The sequence below is a fragment of the Leptonotus elevatus genome, chromosome 5, assembly GCF_054856555.1.
Source record: "Leptonotus elevatus isolate MCC_2025b chromosome 5, RoL_Lele_1.0, whole genome shotgun sequence".
NCBI lineage: Eukaryota > Metazoa > Chordata > Actinopteri > Syngnathiformes > Syngnathidae > Leptonotus > Leptonotus elevatus.
In genome coordinates, this window is record NC_141243.1 from 26,577,863 (window position 1) to 26,593,677 (window position 15,815).

General features: G+C 38.3%; 1 protein-coding gene across 2 annotated transcripts in view; it reads left to right on the forward strand.

The window, feature by feature from the left end:
• Positions 1-15,815, forward strand: part of noxa1 (NADPH oxidase activator 1) — a 34,065-nt gene that overhangs the window by 13,811 nt on the left and 4,439 nt on the right. The window contains exons 8-14 of one of the 2 annotated variants that reach the window (XM_086075521.1): positions 292-351; positions 439-476; positions 1,948-2,086; positions 2,184-2,252; positions 9,854-9,941; positions 11,294-11,403; positions 12,579-12,739. In XM_086075521.1, the coding sequence (XP_085931647.1) occupies positions 292-351; positions 439-476; positions 1,948-2,086; positions 2,184-2,252; positions 9,854-9,941; positions 11,294-11,403; positions 12,579-12,739 (665 nt within the window). The remainder of the gene's footprint in view (positions 1-291; positions 352-438; positions 477-1,947; positions 2,087-2,183; positions 2,253-9,853; positions 9,942-11,293; positions 11,404-12,578; positions 12,740-15,815) is intronic. The other variant, XM_086075522.1, reaches the window with a different exon arrangement.

A 15,815-nucleotide genomic window follows, 5' to 3' on the forward strand; every position in this document is an offset into this window, starting at 1 on the left:
ACCCATCTTCAACTCTGCATTTCTTTGACATTTTTATGGGGGAAATTATTTTTAAACAAAAAAAAAGTGTCACTGTTGCAACCTGTGTACGATTTACAGTCAGATTTAACATGAACTGTTGTGATTGATGGGCATATTTGCTACATATGATGAAAAACATTGATTTATTGTTTATTTCTGTCAAAGCAACCAAATATCATCATCACAGTGGGAAGTGTTATAACTGAATGAAAATGAAATAATATAATATATCAAAGATATATCAACATTTGTTTTATTTGCTGTCTGAAGGTGATTTCCTCCATGATTCCCAATGATGATTTTGGTGGATTTGAACCGCTCAGGTTACAGGTAATGGTGAAGTTGCTCGTTACATTTTGTTGTAGTTTTCGGATTCATCCAGTCTCACCACTGGCTGTTATCATGTCTTCTCAACAGAAACCCGGTTATTATCAGCCTAACTCAGACGCTGCTCAGTGAGTACTATATTTTTCATGGACAAAGGTTTGGGGGCACACCTCTTAGTTGGGCATAGTGGTGGGTGAATTTAAGATATTTATGATATATTCTCTATTATTACCAGAGGTGGGCACTTTCGTCAATCATCAATTCCCGTCGATGAAGATGCCCACCTTTGGCCGAGTGCTTCCGCATTTTTGATGAATGCTTTATGGCGCCAAATACACAGAATGAGAAGGACAGTCTGTACTCAACCCGTTCGACGGACGTAAACCTGCTATTCCTGAACAATATGTTTTATATCAACTGTCCAGAAATCAAAGATCGTTGATTGCTCAGCTAAGGTCTGGTATGTTCCCTCTAGCCATTGAAACTGGTTAATTTACTAATTTACCTGAAGATGATACAATATGTGAAATGTGGGATTTGAATGACGTGGAAAGTGAAGTTCATTTTCTTTTTACTTTATGATGATCTAAGGGAGTGTATGTTTAATGACTTGGAACAATATAACATTGATATAAGTGGTTCGTAAAACGGATGCATGGATGTTCTACTGGCCAGATGAAGAAAAGATCAAATACATTTTTATTTTTGATGCTTTTGTAATAGCAAATTTTATAACTAAAGCCTGGAAAAGAAGACTGGACAGACTGTTCTTGACAAAAGTCTTTTGTTGCTTTTGTTGTTGTTTTTTATCCTGGTGCCGGGTTATTTTCATTGGCATTTTAATATTCCATGCTGGCTGGGCGTCTTACTGTATGCATGACAAAACAATAAAAAAATGTCAAACATAATACTAGACAAAGTGCAATTGCTGCAGAAATTGCGTGGGAATGCTGAAAAGCTGAATGCTGTTAGCTGAATGCTAAGATTTGAACGCATGTGCTTATGAAGTAAATTGAAAGATAAATCATGTGAAAATTATTATTTTTAATTGTAGTTAAATGACAAATTAATAAAAAGAAAACCTGACCTGCAATATGTCTAAAGTGGGATTTGATCATTTCAGAGTAATTATAATCCATTTCCTTATCTGATAGTCAGTTTATATCGGACCATCGAATGTACTAAAATGTGCTCCAAGCGGGGTTTGAACCCAGGTTTTCCGTGGTGGCTAATGGCGTATTTATTTTGAAAAGTGTCATCTGATGCTGAAAATGTTAAATGTCTGTCCTATTGAAAATGAATGTGGAAACATTGATATTTCCGTTAGATTGTGCAAATACTTTGAGTAATGTGGAATCAGATGATACATACCCCGGGAGGTGTGATTTTTTGAAGAAAGTTGAAATTTGAGCGGTATAAATCGGAAGTATTATTTGGGAGGTGTTACACGGCAAAAAACTGTGGAGAATGAAAATGCTTCAACATTCCCACAATAATTTGAAAACCAAAGTGCCATAGCACTTTTGTAAACTCGTTGCATATTGAAGTCAAATGTTACTTGAAGACATTATAATGCAAATTTTTGTCACTGCTTGACAGGGCGTCTCACTACATGTGTATGACGGTCCCTTACATGGCTCGAGGCCCGGGCCACTTGACAGTGCCAGGAGGTGCCAAGGTATTTTTATATGAAGATCAGGACAAGGATGGGTTTGCAACAGTCATATATGATGGACAGGTAAGAGAGACCCAGACAAAAATAGTATAATAAATATAATGAATAAAATACAAAGTTAAGGCGCTTCAGTTGCTGATTTTAAATATTTTGTTTTCAGAGAGGACTTGTGCCAATGTCTCTGTTAAAGCCGGCAGATATCAAGATGACCAAAGGCAAAACTGAAAGTGTAATTAATTTGTTTATGTTCCACTGTCTGGTGTTCAGTTGGGCATTTTAATGGCAGTATATCAATGATCAACAAAATAATTTGTAATCACTAATGACCCTGGGTAGATTCCTTCCATTCGTCCATTATCATTCCACAAAGTATTAAAACACGTTATTTACAAGTTTTTGGGTTTGAATTAAATACAATAAAAGTATTCATCAGAGTAATGTGCTCATGACTGAATGTATATTTGGACCAGTTCTATCAGTTGAAAACGAGGTAGCTGGTGTTCTGTCGAATTGTGCTCCCTAGCGCTACTGAGCATGCGCAGAGGTGGGTAGTAACGAGTTACATTTACTCCGTTACTTTTACTTGAGTAACTTTTTGGAAAAAAATTCTAAGAGTAGTTTTGCCACACAATACTTTTTGCTTTTACTTGAGTAGATGTAGTGTGAAAAAAAAGCGCTACTCTTACTCCGCTACATTGGGCTACATTAGAGTCGTTGCCCTCAGCCCCCTTCATACATTAGATTTAGCGTATTTTCACGTAAGCGCTCGCTTGAGGGACTGTGTGGGAGCATTTCCGCGGACACTAGTCCTGTGACGTTCACGAACGAATCGAGTCTTTTGAACGGCTCTTCAATGTGAGATGGAGGAGGGGGGGTGAGACGTTCAAAGAGCCATTCAACCCCCTAATCCCTGCCCCCCCTCCCTCGCGCGGCACTGTTCGCTTTTGGAGGGAGCGTCATCTTCGCATATTAGCGTCAATAAAACAATGAACTTGTAAGTGGGTCGTTAAGCTCTGAAACGAGCAAAAAATAAAAAAAGAGGACACTGCGTCTGCTCTAGCACCATGGCAGAAGTTAGAACACAAGTCACGGAGAGACGGAGCCAAGAGGAGAGGAGACTTTTTTTATTTTATTTTTTATAATTTGAATTAAATAAATAAAAATCACTTCATGTTCAAGCTCAGTACTTGAGCATTCTTTTCAGCAAATACTTTTTTACTTGTACTTGTACGTGATTTTTTTAATGACTACTTTTACTTGAGTAATATTATTTTGAAATAGTGCTACTCTTACTTAAGTACAATTTTTGGCTACTCTACCCACCTCTGAGCATGCGCACGGGCACAAGTCAGTAATATTTTTAAAGTTTACTTAATTTATATTGCCTTTTGACCACAAAGCTTGCAAGCAATTACGTGTCGACCAAAGATTGAAATAGAATATTGACGATATAGCAAGATACTAGCGTAAGGAAGTTAACATTGTATGATATAAGCATTACACACGTTACGTTACTTACGTGACCAACATTAAGCATATGGGAGAATATGCCCCTGTTTTTTTTTTAACTTTCTATTTTCCATTTTCACAATAAACACAACATTACGCTTAACCGATAACAAACAACAAAACAAACCCCTTAATCAAAAGAATAAAACTGACTTTGAGAGACAAAAATAAAAAATTAAATGTGTACATTGTAACAACAATTCAAACATCAGAGTTAAATATTCCAAGACACATCATTCTGCTTTTACAACCCATTCTAAAGAGAGTCCAGATAAGACACCACATCTTTCCATCCATGAGTAAAAAGATCAATTTTCATTTGCAGCTTCGCAGTCATTTGTTCCATGGTGTAAACCTGCTTCAGTCTCTGTCTCCACTGTGCTATATTTGGTGCAGAAATAGTCCTCCAATTCACCGTTATCATTTTCTTAGCAATCAATAACAGAATCTGTAAAATATACCTTTGTCTTGAATCATATTGACCCTTTGTCACATTTCCAAGTACGTACACCACCGGATCTAACGGAACATTTACTTTTACAATTTTTTCCATTTCTACCTTAACAATTATCTAAAATCCTTCAATTATAGGACAGTCCCAAAAGATATGTAGATAATCACCAATCCCCCCACAATTCCTCCAGCACCTATTAGTTAAGGGTGCCTTTACAAACATAGAAATCTCAAGAGTATTAAAATACCTCATTTTTAATTTCCAATCAAATTAATTCCATAATTGACTTTTCAATCCTTTGTGACTGTCCCTACACAACTCTTCCCATATCTTGTCTTGAATTATAGTATTCAGTTCCATTTCCCACTTTTCTTGATATCTAGTGTATTTAATGAAGTGTCATAACATATCCTTTTATATAAATGAGAGAGATGTTTCTTATTTGGACTACCTGACTGTGCCACAGAAATGAAATATTCCTCTACTTTGGGCTTCTACTTAGTATCTCTCTCTTTATGGCTCATAAGATAGTGTCTTATTTGAAGGTGTCTGTATAAATCGTTAAGTTCAAGCCCAAATTGTTGTTTAAGTTGTTCAAATGATCTGACCATTGTCCCATCAAACATTTGATTGATTATGGTAAGGCCCCTATTGGCCCATTTACGAAATCTCCCATCCCACAATGACGGGGGAAATTCCGGGTTGCCCGAGATCAGCATGCATCTTGAGATTGTTTCTGGCATCCCTAATTTTTTCTTAACCGTTCCCCACACTTTAGGAGTGTGTTTAACCCACTCAATCTCAATTTTAAGCCTATCGATTGCTTTGATACCCATAAAAGGTAGTACCGCCAATGCAATCCCCTTTGTTGTACTTTGTTCTATTTTAAACCACCCTGTTTCTTCATCTCTGGTAATCCAAGACACTATTACAGTCAGTTGGGCAGCCCAATGTTTTAGGTCAGGTAAACCTACCCCTCCATAATCTTTTGCCATGGTCAAGATTTTGAGTCATATTCTAGGTCTTTTGTTTTGCCAGATAAATTTAGAAATTAAATGATTCCGTGTCTTAAAAAAGGAGACTGGAACTCATGGGTAAAGCTTGAAATAAGAAGAGGAGTTTCAGAGGTATATTCATTTTTACTGTTGCTAATCTGCCAAACAAAGACAAAGGGAGGACCTCCCATCGTGTCAAGTCATTCCTTATTTGTGTTGTTAATTTAACATAGTTAGCCTTAAACAATTATTTTGGACGGTGAGTAAGAACTATCCCCAAATAACGAAAACCCTGTTTGGATCAGCAAAATCAAAAGTCTGTACTTAATTGTACTGGCCAATTTCCTTAAAGCATCATCGCTTTAGATGTATTTTGATTAATTTTATATCCCGAAATTACTCCGTATTCACCCAAACACTGCATAAGTGCCGGTACAGAAGTCAGTGGATTCTTAATGAAAATTAAAATGTCGTCTGCAAAGAGTTTTACCTTATGGACTGTTCCCTCCGCATCGGTTATCCCCTGTATCTCATCTTTTTGGCGCATAACCTCTGCCAAGGGTTCAATGCTGATTGCAAAAAGGATAGGTGATAACAAATCCCTCTATCTCACACCTCTTTCTATATTGAAAAAATCTGAGCATTAACCTTTACTTTCGATTTTGGGTCTTTATATAGCACATCAATCCACTTGGCAAATTCTTCTCCAAAACCCATTTCTAATATTGTATGTCTAAGAAATTGTCGATCTACCCTATCGATTGCCTTCTCAGCATCGAGGCTAAGAAGCATTGAGGCATCTCGTGTTGCTACTGATTGTCTATTTAAGACTCTTCTTATATTATTTGTTCCTTGGCGCCCTGAAATAAATCCTGTTTGATTAACTTCCTTATGTGTTTTTGTATTCTAGCCGCTATGATTGATGTTAATATCTTATAATCCACACACAGTAAACTCATGGGACGATAACTGGGACATTGCTAGGGGTCCTTCCCCTCTTTATGTAGGACCGTGATCATTTCTTCTGACCATGAATATGGAGGATTTCCTGACTTCAAAACATAATTGTACACTTTACACAACATGGGTGTGAATTCGCTCTCCAAAACTTTTTAGTATTCTCCTCCGAAATTATCTATTCCTGGGGTTTTATTATTTTTTAATGTTGCTATTGCATCCTTAATCTCCCCTTTTCTAATTGGTTCTACTAATTCTGTTGCTTTCTCCTCTGTCAATCTCGTCATTTTCAGGGGTTTTAAAAATCTATTTATGTCATCTTTCTTAGATTCTCGAGCCTCACCTTTATACAATTGTTCATAATATTCTGCAAAAGCTTGTGATATTTCTTTAGGGTGTGACTCAATCTGATTAGTTTCTGGGTGTCTAATTTTAGGAACTATCCAATTGTATTGTGCCTTACGAAGTTGGAAGGCCAGCAATCTACTTGCCTTATTTCCCATTTCGTAATATTTTCTACTCAAGAACCTCAGGGCCTTCTGCTTTATATGTCAAAATCTCATCTAACTTCAACCTAGCCTCTTTCAGCTTTTTGAGTATCTCCTCTTTGATATTTATTTTATGTTCCTTCTCCAATTGTTCAATTTCATTCTCTAATTCAAGTTATTTAGCTAGCCTTTGCTTCTTGAGTCGAGATCCCAGAGATATAATCTTCCCCCTCATCATAGCCTTTCATGCATCCCATAACACTGAAGGAGAAACAGTATCATTGTCATTTAGGGCAATATATTCAGCCAGGGCTGATTGAATTTCTTGTTTTATATGAACATCTGTTAGTAAAGAAACATTAAGTCTCCAATATTTAAAAGTGCTATCGGCTCTCAAGTTAATTTCCATAGTAACTGGGCTATGATCTGAAATTGTTATTGATCCTATTGTATTGCTTTTTACCCTGTATATGTGGGGTTTTGAAATTAGAAAGTAGTCTATTCTTGAATAGCTTCCATGTACCTGTGACATGAATGTGAAATCTTTCTCTCTTGGGTGGAAATGCCGCCAGATATCCACCAAACCCAACTCTCTCATAATATTAAATACAGTTTTTGACATTCTAGATTGCGGTTTCATCGTTGTGGGTAATCTATCTAATTTATTATTTAATGTACAATTGAAATCTCCCCCAATAACGATGATACCATCTCCCTCCTCTGCCAGAAGGACTCCAATTTTTTTGATAAATTGTGGGCAATCTTCATTTGGTGCATATATATTAGGGATAGTTATTTTCTGTCCTGCAATCGTTCCCACCACCATCACGTACCAGCCTTCTGTATCTTGAAATATTTTTTCATTATTGTACTATAAACAGATTTGTTAAAAAGGATAGCCACTCCTCTTTTTTTCTTCCTTGCATATGATGCGCTGTAAACTTGGTCCACCCATTCCCTTTTTAACTTTGTGTTCTGGTTCGGACAAATTTGTTTCTTGTATCAAAGCCACAGCACATTGCATTGACTTCAACTCGCTTAAGATCTTCTTGCTTTTTATTGGGTTGTTTATTCCTTTTACATTATAACTAACAAAGTTAAGGAGTGTCATCATTTCCAAATTGTGTCAAAATGTGTATCTGCATGTAGAGGAACATATATTTGAAAGGCAATATTTTGCCACCACTTTGTACGCATTTGAAAAATCTATAATCAACAAAATTTGTCATGGGGAATCTAAAAATTAAGCAAAAAACTTTAACAAAAATAATTTGAACTTCCAACCTACCAACTGAACACACCTCAGATACCATCCAAACTGTGTTCGGTCTCCACCCTCGGTGGGGCAGAGAAGTGTGACCAATCCACTCTGTGGGAACACGCACATGTGCAAAAAAAACGATATTACACCTAAATGTAAAAAAGGTCTAAACAAGTGTAAACCACTTATAGCAAGGAAAGGAAAAAATCTAATAAAATCAAAAGCTGCATTCACAACCAATATCCATCCGGACTTAACCAAAGCTACATGACATCGCTCAATTCTTCTTCTTCTTCTTTGTGTTGCTCCACCATCCTTCTATCAACTCCTCCTCAATCCTGTCCCGCTCTCCGCCACGCATCTCGACGCCCAGGTCCTTTAACGTTGCTGTTGTGTCGAAGATCTTTTCTTCTGTGTTTAACTTGAGTTTCAGCCTTGCTGGATACAAGCAGTTTGCTTGTACATCTTTCTTCTTGAGTTCCTTGATGACTTCACGAACCTTTGCACGTCTCTTTTAAAGCTCCGGAGAGTAATCTTGATGAAAAAAGATTATCTTGTCTTGAAAAAAAGTTTGTCCCTGGCTCCATGCTTGCCTTACAACCGCATCTTTAACCCTTGCATTCAAAAATCTCACTATGATGGGAGGTGCTGCTGGATCTTTAGGTTTAGGTTGGAGTGAGCGGTGTGCCCTCTCAATCTGGACCTCCAACTCGGGTGTTTTTTTCAGCACTTTGTGTAGTAGATCTTTCACGAACCCAGCCCTATCTCTCCCCACTCTTCCTGTAGGTATCTGAAAGATCCTGATATTATTTCGTCTCATTCTATTTTGGAGGTCGTCACATGCAGCTGAGAGTTCAATGTTGCGGTGAAGTATTTACCGAAGAGCCCTCTGTTGGCGGTTTCTTGCGTCCTCAATCATGCTCGTCCTTTCCTCCAAAGCGTTAATCCTCTCTTCGTGTTCCCCTATTTGTTGTTTTACGTCCGCCATTACTTGTTCCAGCCTTTCCAGGGACATTTTAGTTTGACTGTGGCCTTATTGGTTTTCTTTTCTGAGTTTCCTCATCTCCTCCATTAGCGGCCCCACTTGTTCCGGCTGGCTTTCGATGTTAGCCTTGCTAGTGGCAGTCGAGCTAATGCTAGCTGGACTCGGCGGTCTCCGCTGTTTATCGTCTTTTTCTTTTGAAGCCTCTTGTTTGCTAGATCCTCTATGTCTCGTAGACGAATGCATCGTATATTTCTCAGTCGAATATGGTCGGCGAAGATCGTTGTCACTGCTTTTTATGATCTCGTCCGGCGGACCTCAGCATCTATGCTGCTACTTGCCTCGACGTCACCGGAAGTCTCTGCCCTTATGTGTTTAAGTGGTAAAGCCGGGCTTGAACAGGCCGCTGAGGTCTTTCAGGGTTCGACCAGGTTTGATATGGTCTGTCAGTGTATCAGTTTTCAATTGAATATAGGTTGAAAAAGCATTTGTAAATAATTGTATTCTGTTTTTATTGACATTTTACAAAAGTTTAAAGTTGAAATTGGGGTTAATAAAAGAGAACCTTTAAGTGCCCTAAGTCAGTGGTAAAACAGAAACAGAATAGCACACCCACTGATATTGCTAATATAGCAAGTTAGCAGAGGCTGAAACTCAGTGGCAAACAAAAATGCAAAACTGTAGATCAAAAGTGTTACAGCTTGGACGCGGGAGCAAAAAACATTGCAGTCACAAGTCAGCGATTGTCACAAAACAAAATTAACACAACAGTTGTTACATATGATTGATAGGCTGATTCAGGCAGGCACTTAGTTGCTACCTCTATTCCACAGATAGAAAGCAACTGGGAGAGGGAGCAAATACACAATAACTATGTATGCATAGAAATTATGTTACCATGTGCACCCAACAGTGCACACACCTATGCCTCGGGAGGGAGAAAATGTGTTGCCATCACCATTTGGTGGTAATTCATCAAACTTTGAAAGAGTGCTGATAGTGTTTATGGCAGCCCTTGGAAGGTGAACACTTCCTGCTTTGACCCAAAAGTGTGGCCCCAAGAGCAGCAAAAAGACATCTATTCAAGGTCATTGTGGGTCACAGATCACTTGTTGGTAGAAACAGATCTCAGATGGACAAAATATACCTATCGTAAATAATGCTTTGCATTACTCATCTTTCAGACACTTGCTACTGGGATTCCCCACCCTCCAGGTCTAAAGCCACCCTCTCGTCCACAGAACTGGTCTCGCTCAGCAACTCCAAACTGGGGTAAAATGTATTTCATCTTATACTGTATCTTTTTTTTATGTAGAAGATGTAGGATGGAGAATATAATGCTAATCGTGGAACTGATGTAAAGGCGGAGTTGTGTGTTTAGGTGCTTAGGTGTGGATTATACTTTTTACAGAAATCTGCTTAGAACTGCACGATGGCACAGTACAACCAACTATACAGCGAATTAGTATTACAATTAATAAGTATCTAGAAATAAATTTGACAGCAGCGACACAGTAAGCATGTGCTCGAAAACCAGAAGTGAATCTGTTACGGCTGATGTCAGCCATGACGAGGATTTTACAAGGTCAAAAATGTAGTAATTATTTATAATATCACACATATTATTCATGATTATTCGCACTATTTTGCACCACGATCTTGAGTTTTGGGATCTGCAAAAGAAAGGATATCAAAATTACTTCACTTTAGCTTTGCTAAGGGACTACCTGTATATGTGTTTTGCATATATTGTAATCCTACATTTATGTACAGATTAAAGAACATGTACATAAGTGTAAGCAGTAGGCCTTGCTTTAGTGCATCACTTTAAAAACCTTCTTGCTTCTTTCGGCAAATACTTTATGACGCCAAGCCTCACAGAAATACTACTACTACTAATAATAATAATGCTTTAGTCGGTGCTCAGTCCGGGTATTTTTTCGAACCCGAATCCTGTCCGAAATCTATGGCCAGAGGCTTGCAGAAGTTCCCATTGTGAACAGCTAATGTGTTAATCTACTAATTAGAAAATGTTTCAGTCATAAAGTGTCAAATAAAAAGGCTATTGTAAAGATATTTTTGGGCAAATTTTTACAAAGCGCCGTTTTAGAGGTGTTAAAAATGCAACAGATGCATTTATCTGCTTGTAAAATTTTTGATGAAATTGTAACTCACATTTTCGCATAACTGTCCTGTCCACTCTAAGTTGCCTCCGAGGGGAAGTCAACCCATAATATTTCTTTATCAATATATTCTATGCAGCCCCAATTCACAATTGCTCAGGGCTCAGCTTCAGAAAACAGACGATCTGTGATTGGTCGTTACCTGAGCCCAATCAGTAGCTATGATGCCATTTAGTGAACAGTAAGTAACAAAATGGACGCCAACCAAGACGGATAAAAATGGGTGGCTATTGCTGCTTAACTCATATTCCACAAAGGCAATATTTATCAGAATACCGTGTTTAGACTAGTGGGGGCTGCATAGAACATATTATTGCTGTAAAGAATTTTTGGAGGTTGATTTACCCTTTCAGTCAATTGGTTGTATGGTGAATGTGAATATCATCATCAACTATGATCGTAAGGAACGCTTACACTGTAGCTGTTTATTGCATTTGGCAGGAGGACAAATTTCTTCAGACACACCACCCCCGTCCTACTCAATTGTTACGCATACTCAAGTGCCAGCCGCAGAGCTTTCCAAGTACACAACAAATTCAGCCAGCAGTCAGGTAAGTTATAACCCGTATTAGTTGCCTAACCTGGATAAATAAGGTTGAGGAAAATACAAAAAAATAAATCAAATGAGGGCAGTTAGTGGATGCAGACGATGCCTTTCGATGGAAAAGACAGACGCGTTGTCGCAAACCCAAATGTGACAAGCTGAAAAAACTACCGCAGTACTTCTACTGTAGTACACTGCAAAAGAAGGATTTCTAAGAAAGGAGAAAAAATACCTTTTAGGAAATTATTCTTATTTTTAGCCTAGATAGAAAAGTAAGCATTATAGGCATAAATTAACATTTTACAGCTAATATTAAACTACAGTTAATAGTAACATGCAAAAACAAGTGTTTGCAGTGTGTGTGACCAATACAGCACAGCACATACTTTACGTTTTGCTTTTGTACGTTTAAAGTTGCGCTCATAAATGTACATACCCAAAGGGTATGTAAACTTTCAAGCACAACTGCAAATGCCAAACATTTGTAAACCTCTTAGCAACACTAAGGAACTTTGAGTTTCCGTTGATTTTGGCAACGCCATATGGACAATAAACAGTAATGTTATACCTGAAGGAAGACCACATTTCCCATAAGGACAAGCGCATTGCGTCGTTTTTGAGCTCAAGCCAGCGAGCGTTGACATTCAAATTTACTTCTGTTTTTGTAACGAATGGGGAAAGGGGGAAGTGACATATGCTATAAAGCAGTCAGCACATTTGTAGTTTTTTTGTGTGGCAGTGTTCCTACCATCCTCCTCAAAGTTGCCTAGTGCCAGTAAAAATGATACAGACCCCGTCAGGCCATGGCAAAGGCACCATTCAACTAGTCGATGTTTCATCAGAAGAGTTTTCAATTAAGGTTGAAAAGTTTCTTAGTGCTACTTTCAAGCTGAAATTGTACACTTCTTGAATTTTAAATCTATAAATAAAATAGTCATGATCATAAAACCTCATTATTAAACAAATAAATGTGTTTAATACGTTTTTTTGTTTACGTTCACAAACGTAAACAATATTACATAACATTTTAGACTTAATAATTTGTTAGAGCCCAAACCAATATGAATATTGAAATTAAATTGCACACTTGTTTAATGCCTACAATGTGACTGAGATTTGATGGCATTATTTATATTATTTCATAGGATGGTATTTTTTTCTTTTTTAAATCCGTTTTCCCAGGAAGTCACCTCAGTCCCAGAAGCAGAAACGGACTCTGTGCTCATAAAAGTTCACTACACGTACACTGTGGCGGTCTCAGTACCTTCAAATACATCATACCACGAACTAAAGGAAGAAATTGCTCAACAATTGGATCAGCCAGCATCTTCTCTGCGCCTCAGGTAACTTTCCAGTTTTCAGGGTTGTCAAACTCATTTTTATAATGGGTCCCATTGGGTGAATTTAGGGGACCATGACTGTGGACCAAAATAAATGTTACAAAAAAGAAACGCCTCATATTATCACATATAAACAACAAATTGATGGATAACTAGTTGAAGTGAAATGAGAAGTTAGAAAAAATCAACTATTTTTCAATTTTCTCTTAAAATGATGATTGGTAACAAAAAGTCTTTTTTTTGTGCAAAAAAATATTATTTTGCCTATAATCTCATACATCTGATGCATTATTATTATTATTATTATTATTATTATAAACAAGATTAGGGGAGTAACACTTTTTTTGTGTGTGTAACTCATTGGCTCTTCGTGCTCGAGATCTACAATTTTGATATGTGGTGCCCCTATTTGTCTGCTGTAAACAGGATAAGCATTTGAACAGTTTAACTGCTGGCCAGTCAATAAAACACTTTTTAACAGTGTGTTTTTAAGTGCAAAATCAGAAAGCAATCTGCCTATGGCATAATACACAACAGTAGGGGCCTATTTTTTATTAGAAAGGCAGTTGTGATATATATATAGTTCTTCATGTCTGGGGTGCATGCTTCTTGGGGCCCAAAATGTACAATGCTGACATTTGATCCACACTTTCTTTGGCTGTAAGTTATCAAAATGTTCTAAACACACAATGCAGACATTTTCATTTTCTGAGGAGTCAGCATCTTTGTTATCAGGCTAGGGGCTTTTGTTTGGAACTTTGTTTGTTTGTTTTTAAAAAGGTGACCAGTACAAAATTTCGCCATAAGGGGAAGGTTGTAATACTTTTTAAAAATAGTTACAACTCTGCCCATGCCTGGCATTCATTAACAAGCTAACCATTTTTAACATTTAGCTTCAAAGCTAGTGCTAATGCAACACACCAAATTAAACTAGATAAACTACTAAATGATCTTATGTAAGTCAAACAATTGTATCTACAACACAGTGTGCAAAAACATTTGGGATGTACATTTTTGGCTGAAATTGTTTTTTTTTTGGCTCCATAACAGTTTTCAACCCAGAAGCATGAATCTTCACCAGTAAGCTTAAATTGCAAGTGGGCATACACTGTAATTGATGATCTTATTTCTGATTGGTCAAGCTAAGAGTGTTACAACTATCCCTTTGTTACAACACTTCCCGGTCTCTATTATTACAAACAAGAATTATTAAATTCGTCATTTTATATTATATATATATATATATATATATATATTTTAGCCAACAGAGGGCACGCTCTCCTCTCTGCTCTCTTGAAAAGCTGGAAGGCGTTCTCGCGCTCAAAGCCCTGCCCCCAACCACAACCCCGCCCCCCACATTAAAACACTGCCAATAAGTTGAAACTGAAAACCAGAGAATTTGAACTGAAAACCTGTGACACTCGGGGGAGAAAAAAGAGATTGTGTAAAAAAAATTCTGCAGATTGGCATTGAAAAAGACATCATAATACAAAAAAATATGCTTAAAGAAAATAGTTTTTTTAAATGTCTGTATTTTTCAATACAACCTTTTACAATGCCAATACTTTTTTCAATGTCAATGCAGCTTTTTCCACATTGACATTTTTTTTTCAATACCAAATTTTATTGCCAGTGTTGTGGCTCCATAGAAAAGTGCTATATAAATCCGATGCATTATTCATCCATCCGTTTTCTTAACCGCTTATCCACACAAGGGTCGCGGGGGGCACTGGAGCTTATCCCAGCTGGCGCCGGGCAGTAGGCGGGGTACAACCTGAACTGGTTGCCAGTCAATCGCAGGGCACACAGAAACGAACTACCATTCACACTCACAATCACACCTATGAAGAATTTGAAGTGTTCAATTAACCTGCCATGCATGTCTTTGGAATGTGGGAGGAAACCGGAGTACCCGGAGAAAACCCACGCTAGCACGGGCAGAACATGCAAACTCCACCCAGGAAGACCGAAGCCCGGACTTGATCTCACGTCCTCTACACTGGGAGGCGGACGTGCTAACCAGTCACCCACCGTGCCGTCCCCTCAACATGATTAAAAGTGAAGACAGTTTGCAATTTTGGAATTTAGCAACAAACTTGAAGTCGACACGTGACACGGGCCACATAAAGTGATGTGGTGTGCTGGATCTGGCAGGACTTAAGTTTGACACCTGTGCCTTGAATTGTCCTAAAATGAGCTTAAATTATTTTCAACATTTGTTTTAGTTTAAACACATAACTTCTTTAACTCTTTGACCGCCAAAAACGTTAAATAACGTTTAGTAAAATCCAAATGAGTGCCGCCAAAGACGTTAAAAGACGTTCACTATGTTTTTTTGTTTTTTTGGGGAAACGGGTGGAGGAAAGCCTTGGCAAGCTGTGCTGAAAGTATCAAGCAGATCGAGTTAGTATAATGACTATTTTTGGGCACTAGATGGCTGCGATGACTCTCCTTGGACAAGATCGGGTAGGAGTCAGTAGAAGACGTGAGGCGTAGCTAGAGTGTTGAGGGGAGAATGGCTGAGGAAGCGAAAATGGCGACCGGTTGCAAGCAGCTCACGCTTGAGCATTTTTTTCAAAGACGAAAAGCATCGACCAATGCTAAAGAGCACATTGATGATGATGATGGTGACTCCGAAGTTGGAAGCGTTGACACCGAAGTTGGAAGCGTTGACGCGGCGGCTTCGATCACGTCGTAAAGCCTCACCGGCTCGCGATGCTAACGGCGGAAAACGTGGTGCACAACCGAGCACTTCTGTACAGGCGGACGTTCAATCGGACGATGAAGAGTACCCCGAGTCCAATGCATATTCATCGGAGGAGTGGGTACAGTCTGATCACGGAGAAGACACTGGTTCTGGACTACGATGCCACCATGAATGGAGTGGATAAGATGGATCAGAACATCTCTTCCCACCCGGTATAGTAACTGAAGGACATGAGGAAGCCAGACGTAACACCAGGTCACCGTATCATGATCCTGAGAGTAGACTTGATGACAACATGGCCAAACACACACTGCAGTATATACCTGCTACTCCCCGGGGAAAAAAGGCCGGCAAAGTGCACGGGAAGGGGCA